Source organism: Peromyscus maniculatus, chromosome X (assembly GCF_049852395.1).
Source record: "Peromyscus maniculatus bairdii isolate BWxNUB_F1_BW_parent chromosome X, HU_Pman_BW_mat_3.1, whole genome shotgun sequence".
In the NCBI taxonomy this organism is placed as follows: domain Eukaryota; kingdom Metazoa; phylum Chordata; class Mammalia; order Rodentia; family Cricetidae; genus Peromyscus; species Peromyscus maniculatus.
In genome coordinates this window covers 39,503,383-39,522,538 of record NC_134875.1, presented here as the reverse complement: position 1 = coordinate 39,522,538, position 19,156 = coordinate 39,503,383, and the positions used below count along the sequence as shown (strand labels likewise).

The window sequence follows — 19,156 nt, the reverse complement described above, 5'->3', positions numbered from 1 at the left end:
TTCTGCCTCCTCTTCTGTATAGCTCCCTGAGCTCTGAGGGGAAGGGTTTGATGAAGACATCCCACTTAGGACTGAATATTCCAAAATCTTTTTCTCTCTGCACATTGTCTAGTTGTGGGTCTCTGTGTTAGAGGAAGCTTTGCTGATGATGGCTGAGAGAAGCACTGATCTATGAGTATAATACAGCAATGTCAGGTGTGGTTTCCATCTTGTGGAGTAGGTCTTATATCCAATTAGAGAGTTATTGGTTACTCCCATGTTTGTGCCACTACTGTATAGCATACCTTGCAGGCAAGTCACCATTGTAGAGCACAGGATTTGTAACTGGTTACCTTTTCCCTGATAGCATGCAGAGTACCAGAAGCACTAGTCAGTAGGGGTGAAGGCTCTAGTTAGGCACCAGCTTGACGTCTCTGTGTTCAGTGAGATTTGTAGGTATTGCCTTCAGCAATAGGGCCTTACCATCAGTTTGTGAAGAGCAACCAGTAGCCTCGACAACAGCCAATGTTTGGAGGCCCTTTTTGCCATTGACTCGACTATATATAGCCCATTCCTGGCATTGGTGGTTTCACTTGGTGATGAAAGATATCTAGTTGGGGCATTGTTTCTATATGGCCTTTAAGTGTTAGTTGTCTCTCCCTGTATTCTCTCCCTTACCCATCTCTTACCTCCTCTTCCCTGTTTAATACTCCTGCTCCTATCTCCCCTGTCTCTCCACTGACAGACACACCCATACACATAAAATCAAATAATTATGTTTTTTTAAAAGATGGCCAGGCAAGCCTTCTATGACAAAAATGTCACTTGAACCCTAATAGCAAGGGTTCACTGAACTGTAGGTATTGGAGGTAGTGATGAGAAGTACATGAGCTATCAAGTGTGTAGGAAGAGTCCACATCATGTTAAGCCCTCATAGACTGTGGGAGAGTTTAAATTTTACCTGATACTTAAGATCCCATCAGGGAAAAATGATCCTTTATCAGATTCTATAATAAAATTAATAGTATTCCCCTCCCCCAAATATTGAAGAGGAATCCAAAGGAACAAATTTGAGATTGAAAATGTTTCAAAGCTGTAAAAAATTTCAGTAGCAAATTGACTCAATTATACTAATCAATAGTAATCTTTGGCAAAACTTCAACATGGAATTAGTACTCATACAAATAATTCTGATGCTTGTATAAGTGTCATTTTATTACTTATATATATCCTATATGCCTTGTATTACTTGTCTGTGAAAGTTATTATAGCAGCCTTCCTCTAACAAGCTCTGTGATATATAAGAATTATGAGTTGATATTCCTTATTATATCAGTAGCATTCAAATTGCTATCCTTTTATAAATGTAAAAGCAAGATTTGCAAATGTTTTACACTATTATTTTACCCTAATTTTTCTAGCAAGCATTGCAGTATCCCATGTCTACCTTTCTAACTTCCCAGATATGTGTGTGTGTGAGTGTGCACATGTGTATATGTGCATGCAAATAAAATATGTACATGTAAATATATATGTATTTTTGGTGAGTTTAATGTTTTTCATCTTTTAGTGTTTTGAGAAACTTCATTTAACTTCTCATTTAGTCTTGCCTCTTTTTATCTAAAAAATGTAGAATTTAAAAATATTCTCAGAATATGCTTTTCTGTGTCATGTGATTTTTATTTTTATATATTTATAAAACAATATTTTGGAAAGTATTTTTAATATCTATTTATTTAGTGTGTACAGGTGTTTTGCCTGAGTGTATGTCTATGTACCACTTGTATGCCTGGTGCCAGCAGTAGCCAGAAGAGGGCATTGGATTCTCCTGAGACTGACATCACAGACTCTTGTGTTGTGAGTCACCATTTGGGTTCTAGGAATTGAACCTCTGTCCTCTGGGAGAGCAGCACAGTGCATTTAGTCACTGTGCCATCTCTCCAGTCCCAGGAAAAAAATATTTTTGATCCTTAGTGTTTTCTAGCTACTAAGATATTCGGGAGTTCTTTTTTTTTTTTTCTATTTCAGTTGTATCATCTATTAAATGTTTTAAAAATTATTATTATTGGGGTGCACATGCATGCTAAGACTCAACTCAGGAGATCAGAGGGCAACTTGCAGGAGTTGGTTCTTTCCTTCCGTGCTACGTGTTCCAGGGATTGAACTCAGGTCATCAGGCTTGTAAGAAGCACTTTTATCCTCTTGAGTCATCTCACCAGCCCTCTATTAGTTTTTTAATGTTAAAACAGTAAGCTCAGGGGTCTGGAGAGATGGCTTAAAGTTAAGATAACTTGGTGCTCTTTCAGAAGACCCAGCTTTGCTTCCCAGCACCCACATGGCAGCTCCTAACTATCTGCAACTCCAGTTCCAAAGGATCCAGTACCTTCTGGCCTCTACAGGCATCCATATTGTGTACATAGATACACTCAGGCAGAATACCCATACATGTAAAAATAAATCTTCTTTGCTGAAAACTAAGCTCAATTTTTCACATTTAAATTTGCTGATTTTTTTTGGCAAATCACAGTGTCATAGTTGGCATACTGTCTTCTGTTCATAGCTTTTATGTTTCTTTGCTTTGTTTAGTATTATTACTTTTTGTTTTAGTTGTTTAAGGACAATCTCATGTCTTCTTTGGTTTAAGAATGCTTTATTTCCCCCTTTTACTCCCTTTTTGAGGAGACTTTTAAATAAAAGTCATCATTTGGTCTGTTTATTTCTTTCTTTAAACAGGAAACAGAGAATACAGCAAACAAAGCTGGAAATGAGTCCCCTGTACAAGAACTGAGACAAGATGTATCTAAAAAGGTTGGAAAGATATAATGTCAACTTTAGTTTATAGAGGATATCAAATTTATATGATGCATTTAAAATAGAATGTGTTGTGTATTGTTTTGGCATACTGTTCTGTACATACTGACTGTTTTAGCAAATGATTTTTGCATCATCAGCTTTATGGTGAAAGGCACATGGGGCTTTTTAGAAGTCGTGTCATCATCTACTTGGTAATTTATCCTTGAAACGTTTGTTTGTTTGTTTGTTTGTTTGTTTGTTTGTTTGTTTAATATGGCTGCTAAGTGCTATGGCACAGGCCTTTAATCTCAGCACTTGGAAGGCATAGAAGGTAAATCTCTGTGGTGGATATAGTGAGTTCCAGGTCAGCCAGGGCTACAAAGGGTTATTCTGTCTCAAAAAATCAAAACAATAACACCAACAGCAAAATATGGTTGTATTTAATGGTTTAGGAGTTCCTAATCTTGACTTAACTATTAAAAGCTACAGATTCTTGAGCCGGAAAGCCGGGGCGGTGGTGGCGCACGCCTTTAATCCCAGCACTCTTGGGAGGCAGAGCCAGGCAGATATCTGTGAGTTCAAGGCCAGCCTGGGCTACCAAGTGAGTTCCAGGGAAGGAGCAAAGCTAAACAGAGAAACCCTGTCTCGAAAAAACCAAAAAAAAAATAATAATAATAATAAAAAAAAAAGTTACAGATTCAGAGTCAGGCATCATGTTGCACTTGGGAGTTAGATGCAGGCAGATCTCTATGAGTTTGAGGCCAGCCTGATCTACATAGCAAGCTCCAGGACAGCCAGGGCTACATAGTGACTCTATCTCAAAACATCAACAACAGCAACAAAAAAAAATAGAATTTACAGATACTGAAAGGCTCATTGTAGTAAATTATGATAGCTTTAGGAGTCAGAGATAGCAGGAAGTCCTTACATTGATAGAGTCCTTGATGCCTTTTAAATAATCAGTGCTGTGATGGTCCAGAAGTTAGTTCACAAGAAGAGACTGAATGCAAGGTACATAGTTTGGGGCTGGGGCTGGGAAGATGTCTCAGTGGGCAAAAACACTTGCTGTTTAAGCATGGGAACCTGAGTTCAAACCCCTAGAATGTATCTTTAAAAAAAAGCTAGTCATGACCCTGTATGCTTGTGTTTGGGAGTGCAAGAAATGGAGACAAGTTGATCCCAACAGGAGTTTTCTGGCCTGTAAGCCAGGAAGCAAATCAGGTTCGGTGGCAAACCCTGTCTCAAACGAATAAGGTAGAGAGTATGGAGGAAGACACAGGGTATCCTTATCTAGCCTCTGCATGTGCTACCCATATACACCATTTTAAAAAAACCATTAGAAAATGAGCTGTTTTTACTATCAGCATAAATTCCAAGGAAAAAGATAGTTCTATTCATTTACTTAGACAAATGTTGTGTGTTTTCTTGGCCATGAGCACTGTTTTAGCAAATAAGTTTCTAGAGTCCAGCAAAACAGCTCATTCTCTACTTCAAAGCTTCTTCAACAGTTGTGAAGGGAAGCAGCAACTGTTGTGTGCATTATAGAACTCTTCTACCTAGCTGGACTCCAGTAGCATTCTCTCCATCCTTTAGTCATGATAACCGAAAATGTCTCCATATCTGGGATGGATTTGTGGCAAACTTGCTGTCAAATTTATAAATATAACAGACTATGAATTTTAATGTTAATCATACCATTTTCTATAAAAGAGAAAAACCCCTTCAGGGAGAAGAGGTGTTCTTGTATATTAGCATATAGAGCAGAAATAGAACTGTTTTAAAAAATAAGAAAAAACTCACTATTCTGTAGTGTAACAGTTTCTTTGATTTTTTTTTCCCATGATTCATTCTTGGTTCTCAACCATTTACATACATTTTTTTACTTCCTGATTACAATGTAGATAGAATTTTTTATTCTTACCCTGTTTATATGTCCTTCATATTTCATCATTACTATGCTTCTACCAAACATTTTAAATTATATTTAGCCATTTGTATTGTTGAAACTTGTTCATTTTTGCTATATTTCTCCTCTTCCTCCTCCTCCTTCAGGCACTCAAGTGCTAGCATTACAGGCATTTCATCAACACCCCAGCTTTTAATTTCCCCCCTTTAAAAGAATTAGTTACTTACTTAAACAATTTATCCTGCCTGTAGCTAATACCTGAAAGGTGATTGGGAGGAGAGTTTAAATAGAAGCTGAAAAGGTAGTGAGAAAATCCTATGGGACATAAAGTGAGGCTTAATACTCTTCTAAAGCTCTAGCCTTTTAACACTGATTTAACATGAATTGCTAAAGACCATAGGAAAATAATACTAACTATCCTGCTTGGAAGTTCCTTACATTTTAGTAGATGAATTTGAGTAAACATAACCAGACATGGTGGGACAAACTTCTTACAGAACAGCAATAACAGCCAGGTCTACTAGGATGGAATTGTTAAAAAACAAACAAACAAAAAAAACTGACCAGGGCAGGTCTGTGACACATCCCCTTAATTTACTGGGGCTGGGGAATTGAGAAAGCAGAATCCAGGGTTGGTAGGTAGAAGAATGAGTGAATCAGGGAATTTAATATGTTAGTTAATAGAAAACTGACCATGTGTTTTCTTCTAAATATTACTTGAAGGCATAGACCACCTGTGTGTATTTTTCACGTAGATGTAAGAAACGGGGAGTGGGAGCAATGTGGGCTGGATGTTTGAGCTCTTTGCATAGACCTGCCCTCAGTCTGAGGAATGAAGCCTTATAATTGATTCAAATATGTTCGTCCCCTTGTATCTGCTGACTTTTCTGGTGTAGTCTTGAATTCAGACTGAAACAAGTTCAATTCTAACCTAGGTGGATTTTGTTCTCACGATTTTGTCAACTTGAGACAGCAGGGAGTTACTGCAACTAGTTTGGCAGGACTATGTACATGAGCTCTTGACATTTGGAGTCTTCATGAGAAGACATATGGCTTCAGCTTACAGGGTTCATTGAACTTTTGTGATACTGTATACTAACACAGGTTCCCTATTACAGTGTGGAAGCATATAGTTTCTGGAAGCAAACTTCCAGGGCTTATGCCACTTTTATGACTGACTAACTCAAAAACATTGGACAAATCACTTGGTCCATGTATGCTTTACTTCCTTCATTTGTAAAATGATGACAATAGGAGTGAAACTTCGTAAGTTTGTTGTAAAGATTGAAATCAATGAAGTGTTACAGACATTGCCTGCCATATATTTAATTAGCTATTGCTTTGTTATTGTAAATAGCTTCATTTTAAAAAAAAACTGCTTTTTAACTTTTCATTAGATAATTGATAGTATTATTGAGGAGAGTCAGAAAGTACTACAATTGGAAGATGAGTCTTTGGATCCCGAAGGAAAAGAACTCTCTGATCAGGCTACTGCCGGTCCTTCTGTGGCTGGGACAGATTTTAGTAACATACCTGGACTACTATCCATAGAGCATGAACTACAACAAGATTCTGAACAGGCGGACAGTCCAAATGTGTTTGAAGAAACTGAATCAGAAACAGAAAAATGTTTTCCTTCTGCTGACACCTGTGAGAAGACAGTAGATGAAACTGCTAATTTAACTGATGTGAGTTCAACTGAGCAGCTTGATATTTCTGACCTGGAAACCGAAATATTGAGCAAGGAAGCAGTGGAAGTCAAAGAAAGCGATGTTCTAGATTCTGCATCCTCAGACTCTCTATCTAGTAAAGACTTTGCTACTGCGGAAGAAGTGGCTCCCGCCAAACCCCCAAGGCACCTTACTCCGGAACCTGATATAGTAGCCAGTACAAAGAAGCCTGTTCCTGCACGCCCACCTCCACCAACTAATTTCCCACCTCCTAGACCCCCACCTCCAGCCCGACCTGCGCCACCACCAAGAAAAAAGAAAAGTGAACTGGAGTTTGAGGCTCTTAAAACACCTGATCTGGATGGCAAGTATTAACTGAGAAATATTTTGGTTGGGAAATATTTTGGTTGGGATAGGGTCCTTTTATGTCGTCCAGGCCAGCATAGAACTTCTCTATTGACTGGGCTAGCTTTGAACTTGTGGAGATCTTCTGCCTCTACTTCCTCAAGCATAGGCATTTGCTATGATTCTCAGCTAACTTTTCTGCTTTTGTTTCAATTTGTGCTAAAGAAAAACCACTCTAATAGCTAGGATATATAAATTATTTCTTGAGTAAGTTGACAAAAGGTGAAAGGTATTATACTAGTCATAAGTTAAAATAATATTACTGAATACTTTGGCAGACTCCAGACTTTTACATTTTTTACCCTCTAAGAATTGGTGTGGGAGTGGTAGAAAGAAAATGGGAGTGGAAGACTTTAAAAGTTCTAAATTTAAATCCTAGATCTTTGAATTTGTAAACTGCATAGTCTTGAAGATGTTAAATACTTCATTTGAACCATGTTTTTTTAATAAAGAAAATAATAATAAAAGCCACTGTTCTCATAGGCTTGTTATAAGAATTAAATAAAGGTTAAAAGTACTTCTTTATTAATTTTGTGTATGTGTGTATAAAATTGTTGGTATTATTGCTCTATTAGTAATACCTTCATTATCATTACTATTATTATTATCATTGCAGTACCCAAAGACAACATTACATCTGATTCTCTCCTTACTACAAATGTGGTTTCAGAGAGTACAGCTAGAGAGCCTCAGCCTTCTCTCGATTTGGCAAGTGCTACAAGTGGAGATAAAATAGTTACTGCCCAGGTTGGTGAATTACTATTATATTTGATATAGGCTAACTCAAACTTTATACAACTAGCTGACTTAATTATTGAAACCCTTTTTCTTCTCTAAGCCAAATGTTTCTTTGTCTTCCATGCCTGACCACCTCACTTCCCTTTCTAACTTGGCTACTAACTAGTTTAGTGAGTTTAGGTAACTATTTAGCATCTGACTCTTAGATGCCCCACTGATAAAATGTGGGAAAAGTATCTACCTTGAAGGTTTTCTGCAAGAATGAAAGGTGCTAATATATGCCAAGTGTGTGGCAGGTTATAGGTATTTTAAAAACAGCTGCTTCTATTTTTAATATTATAAGTTCCTTTTCCTAGACATAAAACAATTCATGTATTAGGCCATGGGCTATACAAAAGAACTGCATAACATTTTACCACAGCCCAATTCTGGAACTTGGGGTAATTGATATAGTAGCTGAGGTGAGGAGGGTTAGCAGACCTGAAGTGTAGCATTACCATTTTGTTTTAACAATGCAGTAGAGGTCACAAGCAGCCAGTTTTTCTAGGACCCACATGGTGTTTTCCTTTTTGAAGTATTGTTTTTTTTTAAATGTAGAAGAATATGCAACAACAACTGTATGTGAAACTTTTAACATATTTGTTGTCTAGCTTTTCACATAAACAGAAGTTGTCCTAACCCTTCTTTAGCAATATCCACATATGGCTTGAATTAATTACAATCTTAGTAGAGAATTGTTGTTTTGGATGGGTTCAAATAAAGTACTTATTTGTTTGTGATACTACTAAGGCATAATTTTATGGGCAGCAGTCGTTTTGATGTCTAATGTCTTTCAACATGCAGAGAATAATAAAGGACTAAAATGGAATCATTAACGTCATTTTCAGTAGACTTTTTTTCTGATTTGTGGAATTTTGTAGAAGCATACATGGTAATAAATAATTAAAATTTATAGAAATTGATTCAGTCTCTCTGTTTATATATTTATAATTTTAGGAAAATGGAAAAGCACCTGATGGGCAGACCATAGCAGGTGAAGTGATGGGCCCTCAGAGACCTAGATCCAACTCTGGGAGAGAGCTTACTGATGAGGTAGAATTCAATTTTTTTGTTCTTAAAAACATAAAATGTTGCTGGGGCGGTGGTGGCGCACGCCTTTAATCCCAGCACTCGAGAGGCAGAGCCAGGTGGATCTCTGTGAGTTCGAGGCCAGCCTGGGCTACCAAGTGAGTCCCAGGAAAGGCGCAAAGCTACACAGAGAAACCCTGTCTCGAAAAAACAAAAACAAAAACAAACAAACAAAAAAAAAACATAAAATGTAAAAATCATAATGGGAAAATGATAAAGGTCTAGAGGTGGATTGTGGTGTTGGCTGCATAGCACTTAACTGTACATAATGACCGTGAACTACACTTAAAAATGATTAACATGCTGTTGTTTCATGTTACATACAACTTACTGTATTTTTTAATTGACATTTCACATTTATACATGTTAATGAGTTGTAATATGATGGCTTGATAGATTGATACAGTATATAATGACTAAATCCAGGAAATCAGCATTTCCATCTTTTTAAGCATTATTTTAATACCAGGAATACTGAAATTGTTTAGTTATTTTGACATACATAATGAATTACTTTTAGGCCAAAATCATTAAAATTAAGAGTATCTTAGATTTGTGATTTTATTTATATATTGAAGTTTGAATCTCTGGTGGAAAGTTACCATTTCACAAAGACATGTGGTAGAATGCTTACATTAAAAGCAGAATCCAAGATGGGCTGATGACAAAGCAGGCCTATAATCCCAGCGCTCAGGAAGATGAGGTAGGAGGATCACAAGTTCAGTGTCTACTTGAGCTACAGAGTAAGTTCAAGGCCAGCCTGGTAACTTTCTGAGACATTAAATCAGAAAGAAAGACAGAAACATCTGGGGCAGTAGCTCAGTTGTATGTTTGCTAGTATTCATAAAGTCCATTCCCAGTACCACATGCACATTCACACACAGCAAAAAACAGGATCTGTATTTTATAGAAAGTGAGCTTGAAAATAAGTGTAGTAGTTCAGATGCTTTTTTACGTGTGTGTGTGTGTGTGTGTGTGTGTGTGTGTGTGTGTGTGTGTGTGTGTGTGTGTGTTTATGGGTACATGCATGCCACATTATACGTGTGGAGGTCAAAGGACAATTTGTAAGACTTGGATCTCTCATTCCACTGTGTAAGTCCTGGGGATTGGACTCAGGTCTTCTGAGTTGGCCTTAAGTCTTTTTATCTGCTGAGCAATTTCCCTAACCCTATAGTAGTTTCTTACCTTTGAACTTAAGAGTGAGGAGTTGGAGAGATGAGTCAGCAGTTAAGAGCAATGGTTGCTCTTCTAAAGGACCCAGGTTTGATTCCTAGAACCCACACAACCCACACAGTGGCTTACAACTGTCTGTAACTCCAGTTCTAGGGGAATCTAATGCTGTCTTCTGGCCTCCACGGAAATTATGTGCATATGATGCACAGACATGGATGCAGCAAAACACCATACATATAAAATAAAAATTAGAATGTATTTATTGGCAGTTTATTCAGAATGAAGTTCTAAAACAAAGTAGGGGTTTGTTGTTGTTTTTTTTTTTTTAGGAAGCTAGACATGGTAGTACACAATAATAATTTCAATACAAGGATAGCAGATCATTAGTTTGAGGTCATCCTGACCAACATAGCTAGACCCTTTCTCAAATATGTTAAAATAAAATAATACATATTTCTAAATTATACTTTGGAAAACAGTTTAACATTTTCTCAAAATGTTAATGTCACTATGACCCAGCAGTTCCATTCCTATTTTTATACTAAAGAAAAATGGAAATATATCCATGCAGAAATGTACAGATATTCACAGGAGCATTGTTCATAACTGCCAAAAAATGGAAACAGCCCAAACATGTATTATTGATGGATGAATCCTTAAATAAAATGTAGTATGTCCATTCAATGGTATATTTTTCAGCAATTAAAAGAAATGTGATATTGGTATTTGGATAAACCTTAAAAATAGCACGCTAAATGAAAGAATACAGATACAGTGTGTGTGTGTGTGTGTGTGTGTGTGTGTATGTATTATACATATATTTTTATTGAATTTATGAAATGTCCTAAGTAGTTGAATCAATACAGACAGAAAGATTAGTAATTACCAGAGACTGAGAAAAAAATTAAATGGGATTGACAGCTAATATAGGTGATTTCCTTTGTGAGTAGTCAAATATTATAATTTAATGATCAATTAAGAACTATAAATATATTATTAGCCATGGAATTGCATGTTTTAAGGAGTAATATTTTATGGTGTGAGAATTATATCTCAGTGTAAATATTTAAGATTATTCTTCCCAGTAGTGACTATCTAGAAAATCCTTAGCTTAAAATTTTAAGGATTTTGTAGACTCAAAAAAGATAAGGTCTGGATAGATGGCTCAGCAATTAAGAGTTCTATTGCTCTTCCAGAGAACCTAAGTTTGAGTCAGTCCCAGCACCACAACTCACAACTACCTGTAACTCCAACTCCAGGAGATCCAGCACCTCTGGCCTCTGTGTACAACACAGAGTGAATTCTAGGACAACCAGGGCTGTTACAAAGAGAAACCCTATTTTGAAAAACTAACACACACACACACTGCATACATATAAGCAAATAGTTTAAAATAATAATTTTTAAAGATAATTAAGTTGCAAGTCATCTTGATATTATTTTTTTACCTCCAGGAAATTTTAGCCAGTGTAATGATTAAGAACCTAGATACTGGAGAAGAAATACCTCTAAGTCTTGCTGAAGAGAAGTTGCCAACAGGTATTAATCCTCTCACTCTACACATCATGAGAAGGACAAAGGAGTATGTAAGGTATGACTTAATGTTATTTAACTTTTATAACATTTCGGTGTGGTAGTGATGATTTAGCTTTGTGAACTACAACTGTCCGTATTTATTTAAACTCACTCCTCTGTTTTAATCTAAAAGTAAAATTAGCTCAAGAATATATTCTTTACCTTTGATCTCTGTTATAGTCGTATTATGTAGTTACTTGTGGAGACTATTCTAAATCTTACATCTCACACTACTTAGTTTCTTGTCATTGAAAATGGTTTATTCCAGAGACAGGATCAAAGCAGTCTAAAAAGCCATGTGTGAGGAGCACTCAGTCCTCTAGCCCTTCACTTTCTTCAGTCTAACGCTCGCCCAACTGAGCCATTTCGGCGGCGTTAGCACTTCACTGTCTGAGTATGTGTACTGTGTATTCTAGTGGGAAAGCAGCTTTCGAGCAGAGCCATTGAGTCTTGTTATGAGATGTAATGAGAGCCTAAGGAATAAGTTGTAGATAAGCGAGAACTTTTCTTAAATTTATATATATATATATAGTACCTTATGAACCAAGAAAAAGCTATCTACAGGTTACTTTATTGTTGATATACACAACCTTGATACAGTAGGATTTTTATAAGCTATTAAACTGCATTCACTTAAATTTTACACATTGTATCTTGCTTTAAGATTCCAGTCTTTAATCTTGGAAAACATTTAGTAATTCTCAGGTTATTCATTAATTTGAAGTTATATAAACATACCGGGGTCATTTTTCTTATTCTGATTTGTAGCATGAATCTTAAAAGTTCTTATTAATAAAATCAAACCCGAGGCGAGTTATTGGGGTCCATGCTGGTAGATCAGAGAGACAGAACAAGCCACAGCTATCTCACCTCGCCGGATCCTCAGCTGGTCTTGTCTCCTCAGACTGGAGGCCTCTGAGTCCTCATCTGGAATGGGTCTTAGCTGAATTACTGCTCAAAAGCCTGAATGCTTAACCAGCCAAATGCTTAACCAGCCAAAAGCTTCTAGTTTCTGGTCCTCACGCCTTATATATCTTTCTGCTTTCTACCACCACTCCCTGGGATTAAAGGCTGGCTTTCTGGGATTAAAGGCGTGTGTCACCATGCTTGGCTATTTCCAATGTGGCCTTGAACTCACAGAGATCCAGAGGGATTTCTATCTCTGGAATGCTAGGATTAAAGGTGTGAGTGCCACCATTTTCTAGCCTTTGTATCTAGTGGCTGTCTGTTCTCTGACCCCAGATAAATTTATTAGAGTACACAATATTTTGGGGAACACAATACCACCACACTGATTGGTTGCTGTATAATAAACACAAGAAGATATTTTTGAAAAGAGAATTTAAAAAAAAAATGACTTTCCCTTCTTATAGCAATGATGCCACACAGTCTGATGATGAAGAAAAGTTACAGTCACAGCAAGCAGACACCGACGGTGGAAGGTTAAAACAAAAAACGTGAGTTACCCGCCAGGGCTTTCTTCTTTTTAAATGTTTATAAGAAAAGTAAGAAAATTGCCAGGTTATTTTTTTTAGCAAAAAATGTAATATAAAAGTGTTCTTGGCCACTTTTTACATTATAGTAAAGCAGGTAATTTAATGAGATTTATCTGCTAAATTCATAGTTAAACTCATTCCAGGGCTTCTAACACGATACTATTACCTTATATTACCAGCATCCCAATTGTTGCCATCACAACACATTGATCTACCAGAAAATTCCTAAGAGGATCAATCCTTGCCACATTGCTCGGACATATCTGCTACCATTTAATTTCAGTAGCAACTTTCTCATAATTTCTTTCAGCTTGAGAGAGTTGCTTTGGAATGAAATATGTGGTCTCCCTCCAAATGGTTTTAATCACGTTAAATTTCTACCCCACACTATCCCTTCCCTTCTATTGGTTGATTACGAGTTTCTTATGTTTATATAGGTCACCTGTAAAGCATCTGACATAAAGTAAATGACCAGTATATTTTGTATCATCCTTGTGTTGTTTTCCATCATAGATTCTAGAATTGTGAGTAGAACATCATTGTCCTTAGATTTCTTCCCCCTTCTCTTCATCTTTCCAAAGTCTCTTTATATTTCTACATAAAGTATGTGAGATTCTTCCTAACTGCTCCAGTTAATAGCAAGTCTATAGCCACATAACTTATTTTTTTCTCTTTAGCATGATATCTTAATGCCATTTTCTAATTTTAAAAGCAAATCATTTTATCAGCATATATTTTACATGTTGTTCATTATGACATTTTCATACATGTATGTAATGTATTTCATCATATTCACCACTATTACCTTTTCTTGCCCCCCCCACTCCTACTGATCCTCTTTCTCTTTCTAACTAGTTTCTCTTCTACTTTCTGTCTTTTTTACTCTTTATTTTTGGGTTTTCATGGCAGGGTTCCTTTGTGTAGCCTTGGCTGTTCTGGAACTAACTTTGTAGAACAGACTGGCCTTGAACTCAGAGAGAGCTACCTGCCTCTGACTCCTGAGTACTGGGATTAAAGGCATGCGCCACCACTGCCCGGTTGTTTTTGTTTATTTGTTTGTTTTGTTTTGTTTTAAATTACCTAATGAGTTTAATAAGAGTTACTTACAGGAGCATGGGCAACTTATCAGTGACTACACTGAAGAAATATTTCTCCTAGTAGCCACTAGCTCCCTATAGATCCTCAAGGAGGGTGAGCCAAAAGTAAACACATTTTAAACAGCTAAACAATATGATATGAAAAGTTTATGATCATATGATTCTTCTGTTACCCCCACAAATACATAGTATAATGGTGGTCATGTGGATTGTGTCTGATTATGCATGAGTCACTAAATTGGCAATATTGCCATATAAAGTCCAAAGTGAATGATCCACTTAAGTCTGATTTTTTTTCTTGTGTATATTAAGGGAAGTAAGACTATTTAGAAAATATGTGCCAAAAATGCAAATATATGTTAACACCAGATATTTGAAAGTTGGCTAACAGTAACAACTGTCAGGATCCAAATACTTGGGAATTGTTCAGGAAACAAACATCCAGGCGAGCCGTCATATAGTGTATGCCCTAAAGCTCATTTGTATTCTACTTTGGTTTTCTTGTGTAAGTTCTCACTATATGGCTATATACACCAGCTCAGGCTGGCATGAACTCACAACTTCTTGCTTCTTTATCCTGAGTATTGTGATTACAGGTATATATCTCTGTGCCCTGTTAAAGCTCATTTTTCTAGGAAAAAAAAATCTATTGAAAAAAATGGGTCTATTCAGTCCCATTATTGATTCATACATCATTTCTTAAATCTAGTCATCTAGTACCTGAGCTTCTAAAGTAACAGAGAAGCAGCAAATCATGACATAGAAGTTGGCATGTCAGAGTGTCTGATTGCAAGATTGTAATCAGAAAATGATAAAAGGACACATACATAGCACAATAGTCTGTGTATGCAGTAACTCTTTCCAGCCCTTTCTCTTACCATGATACACATAGAACATAGAAATATTTGCACTGAATGATGGGGTAAACCAATAAGGCAGCCAGTAACCAGAAGAAATTGGCCCATGGTTCTGACTTTTCCTGAATCATAACGAGTTGTTTTGAAATCTGAGGAAGCAACTGATAATTGAACCTAAGTGAATCCTGTTCAAAAGGCCCTGAGAATAGTACAAGTGGTAACTGGCCCTATTCATCAATGAAAGGAAATCTAAATGTTCAGTACTACTTTAAAGTCATGAAAGTCTATAGCTGAACATAGTGGTATACACCTTTAATCCCAGCACTTGGAGGCAGGGGTAGGCAGAATCTCTGTGAGTGTTAGCCAGCCTGGTCTACAGAATAGCCATTGCTACCTAAAGAAACCCTGTCTCAAAAAAACAAAAGCAAAAAGTCTGTATTTTAGAAAGTCACATCTACAATGATTTAGATGTCTTCTTGGCTTTTAAATAGTAATCATCATAGTTTCATTTCCTGTTGGTATGATAAAATACCCTGATAAGAGCCACTTAAGAAAGAAAGGGTGTATTTGGCTCACAGCCCATAATTGCAGGAATGTTAAGGCAGCATGAACTTGAAGCAGCTAGTCATAATACATCCACAGTGAAGAGTAGAGAGCAATGAATTAATACCTGCACTTAGTGCTTAGTTCGAGTTCTTCACTCTTAAACAATCTAAGATCCCCTACCCAGGGAATGGCGTCACTCACAGTCTTCCCATTAATAAAGATAATCCCCTCATAGATGTGTTCACAGGCCAGCCCAATCTAGACAGTTCCTTATTGAGCCTCCCTTCTCAGGTGATTCTAGAGTGTGTCAAATTAGCAATTAAAACTAAACATCGTTGTAGTGAACCTATACTTATCCATAAACTATAACTTTAGAGTCGACACCTTATTTTGGTTCTAGAAACTGGTTTTGTGGAGATGGGGACATAGCTCAATGGTAGAATGCTCACCTAGCATATACAAGGCCCTGGGCTCAATCCCCAGCACTATAAAAATAGTTTATCGTCTTTGTTTTCTGATGACTGAAAGGAATAACAGATATGTATAAAATAGAAAATGAAATTTTTTAATAATCTCACAGATTATTATCAAGATTCTCTATTATTTTTTTGACAATGCTGGTGAGTCAAAACTAAGGACCAGCACATGCTAAGCAAGCACCCTACCACTGGGTAAATAGAAATTAGTAATCAGTGCTGGAGTGTAGTTTATACCAATACTTATTTATCCATTCTGCTGTTGAGAGACATTCATATCTTTTTAATTGAAAAGAGAAGAATTCAAACTTGTTTAGAGAAGCTTTGATGCTTGTTTAACGTTGGATTTAGGGGTGTCTACTGGGAAATCTCAGGCTAATTTTATTTCTGTGAATACGCAGATGAAACAGAAAACACAATAGGTCTTCTTAGACTTCCCAGGTATTCTATTTTGTAGATAAATTTTGTATTATTATTATTATTATTATTATTATTATTATTATTTTGGTTTTTCAAAACAGGGTTTCTATGTATAGCCCTGGCTGTCCTGGAACTCACTCTATAGACCAGGCTGGCCTTGAACTTACAGAAATCTACCTGTCTCTGTCATCCAAGTGCTGAGGTTAAAAGCATGCACCACCACCAGGCATAAATGACTTTTTTAACCCTTCCTTCTTGTTGGTAAAATGTATTTTTAGAGACAAGTCTCTAAAGTAGTCTTTTCAAAATTATAACTGCATATTTATGGCTTCACCACAACTCTCCAGATGGGATTGTCTGAGGATGGGGCCCCATAGATCTGCTTAAACATGCCTCTCCCTACCCCACAATTGCCAGTCAATTATTATTCACACTTGAAAGGTATGGCTCTAAAACATATAATAACTGTTAATTGAGAGAAATCATATTCATATATATTTTCTTTGAAGGATATTGACTTAAATATGTTCTTTTCATAAAACATGGAATCTGATGGGGCTGGAGAGATGGCTCAGCAGTTAAGAACACTGGCTGCTCTTCCAGAGGACTCAGGTTCAATTCCCAACACCCACATGGCAGCTCATAACTGTCTATAACTCATACAGACATACCTTCAGGCAAAACACCAATATACACAAAATAAATTTAAAAAACCAAGGAATCTGAGAACTTGAATACTTACTATTAATGTTTTTAAAGATACCTCTTAAGTTTGCCTGTGGATAGTTCACTTTGCAAAATTGTGTCAATACGTTTTTGTGTCTTTCTCTTCAGGACTCAACTAAAGAAATTCCTTGGAAAATCAGTAAAGAGAGCAAAGCATCTTGCTGAGGAATATGGTGAACGGGCTATAAATAAGGTTAAAAGTGTAAGAGATGAAGGTCAGTAAAATGAGCACATTTCAACTGAATAGTCCATTAATGTGTATTTTCTAAATTTAGTTTATTTATAAGAAGCACTCTGTATCAGTGAATATAACAAATTTTTATAGTCAATATGTTAGTATTTCAATAAATCACAAATGTCTCACTTAGTTTTACGAATATGAAGAAAGATAAATGTATAATTTTAAGTATGAATTGGCTTAGTATTTTGTGATTATAACAGCCTTGAAGGATTTACTGTACAAGGATTAGGTAGAAATTTGTTTTGTCAGACTTTTTGGCTTTTAAAAATATTTTCAAGAAGCTAGAGAAATGACTTAGTAGTTAAGAGCACTGGCTGGATCTTCCAGAGAATCCATGTATAATTTCCCAATACTCTCATGGCAGCCTAGAGCTTTCTGTAACTCTAGTTTCAGAGGATCTGACACCCTCTTCTGGCTTCCATGGGCACCAGGCACACACATAGTACACAGACATTCATGGAGGCAAAACACTCATGCCCGTAATAATAAACAGACTTTTAAAACTGTTTTTTTTTAATTAGGTAAACTTGGGACCAGGGAATTATTTCATTAGGTAAAAGCTCTTGCCATGCAAGCCTAATGGGGTTCCTTGGAACTCAGGTAAAAGCTAGATGCTATAGTATGCATCTGTAGAGGCAATATTTTTATGATGACATAGAAGATGGAGAGAGAATTGCCCTCAAGTTCACAGGCCAGCTAGTCTGCAGCATGTAACACAGCAGCAGAAGAAAACAAGAGAGACCCTGCTTCAAAGAAGGTGTAAGGCTAGAACCACTCTCAAAACAATGTCCTCTGATCTCTACTCTTGTGCTGTGGCATGTGCATTCAACCAGACACACACACACACACACACACACACACACACACATACACACAACGACAACAACAACAACAAAAAACAACTAGGGGCCAGCAAGATGGCTGAGTGGGTAAAGGAGCTTGCTGCCAGAGTTCAATCCCTATAATCTCTGTGGTAGAATGACAGAACAGACTCCATCTCATGGCATGCACATGTATGCACAATAAATAATGTAAAAGTAGATTTTCTTAATTTTCAGAGACTGTAGCCCACTGTGCCTTTGTCATTATTTTGCTCATTTGTTTTTATTAATAAGTGCATTTAGTACTCACACAATGCCAGATACTCGTCTAAGAATTAACCCAAGTATTAACTAATTTAATCTCATAACTCAGTAAAGTGAGTATCATCATCCTCACTTTATAGGTGAGAAAACTGAAAAGCATAGAAAGGTTGAGTAACTTCTCTATGGTCATACAGATTATAAATAACAGCTGGATTTAAATTCAGCCAATCTAGCATCAGACTCCACTTTCTCAACCAATATGTTATATAGTAATAGACAAATTTTGCTTCTCTATTTACTAAAAGTATACTTGATGATCAATATATTTGAAAATACAAATTGTAACTAGATATATATTAGCTATTGATGAATTTTGTTTGCTTTGGTCTTCAGTGTTTCATACTGATCAAGATGACCCTTCATCAAGTGATGATGAAGGAATGCCATATACAAGACCAGTTAAATTCAAGGCAGCACATGGTTTCAAAGGACCTTATGATTTTGATCAGATCAAAGTGGTTCAAGATCTTAGTGGTGAACATATGGTAAGCAACCATTTTGTTTTTCATGACTGGTAGTGTATTTTTTGAGGCTTCTATTTAGCTTATCTTTACCAATGTATGTACTTTTACTAATCAAACTCAAGAACAGTAAATTTATATTAATATATTTAAATGAATAGATAATGCAGTATTTGTCTCTGAATTATTGTTTAAGGAGTAACGTTTTAGGCTGAGTAAAATCTCTTGGACCTATAATCCCAGCACACAGAAGGCTGAGGCAGGAAGATGAATGAGATCAAGGCCAGCCTATGCTACCTAGGACAACCCAATTTCGAAATGAAA

At 36.5% G+C, this 19,156-nt stretch overlaps 1 protein-coding gene across 5 annotated transcripts in view; it reads left to right on the top strand.

Annotated features, from left to right (window-relative positions):
* The window catches only part of Wdr44 (WD repeat domain 44), a 99,959-nt gene that overhangs the window by 49,160 nt on the left and 31,643 nt on the right, over nt 1-19,156 (top strand). For all 5 annotated transcript variants that reach the window (XM_042268905.2, XM_042268906.2, XM_006992964.4 and 2 more), the window contains 8 exons: nt 2,713-2,787; nt 6,076-6,712; nt 7,370-7,500; nt 8,488-8,583; nt 11,247-11,383; nt 12,741-12,824; nt 17,094-17,200; nt 18,705-18,856. In XM_042268905.2, the coding sequence (XP_042124839.1) occupies nt 2,713-2,787; nt 6,076-6,712; nt 7,370-7,500; nt 8,488-8,583; nt 11,247-11,383; nt 12,741-12,824; nt 17,094-17,200; nt 18,705-18,856 (1,419 nt within the window). The remainder of the gene's footprint in view (nt 1-2,712; nt 2,788-6,075; nt 6,713-7,369; nt 7,501-8,487; nt 8,584-11,246; nt 11,384-12,740; nt 12,825-17,093; nt 17,201-18,704; nt 18,857-19,156) is intronic.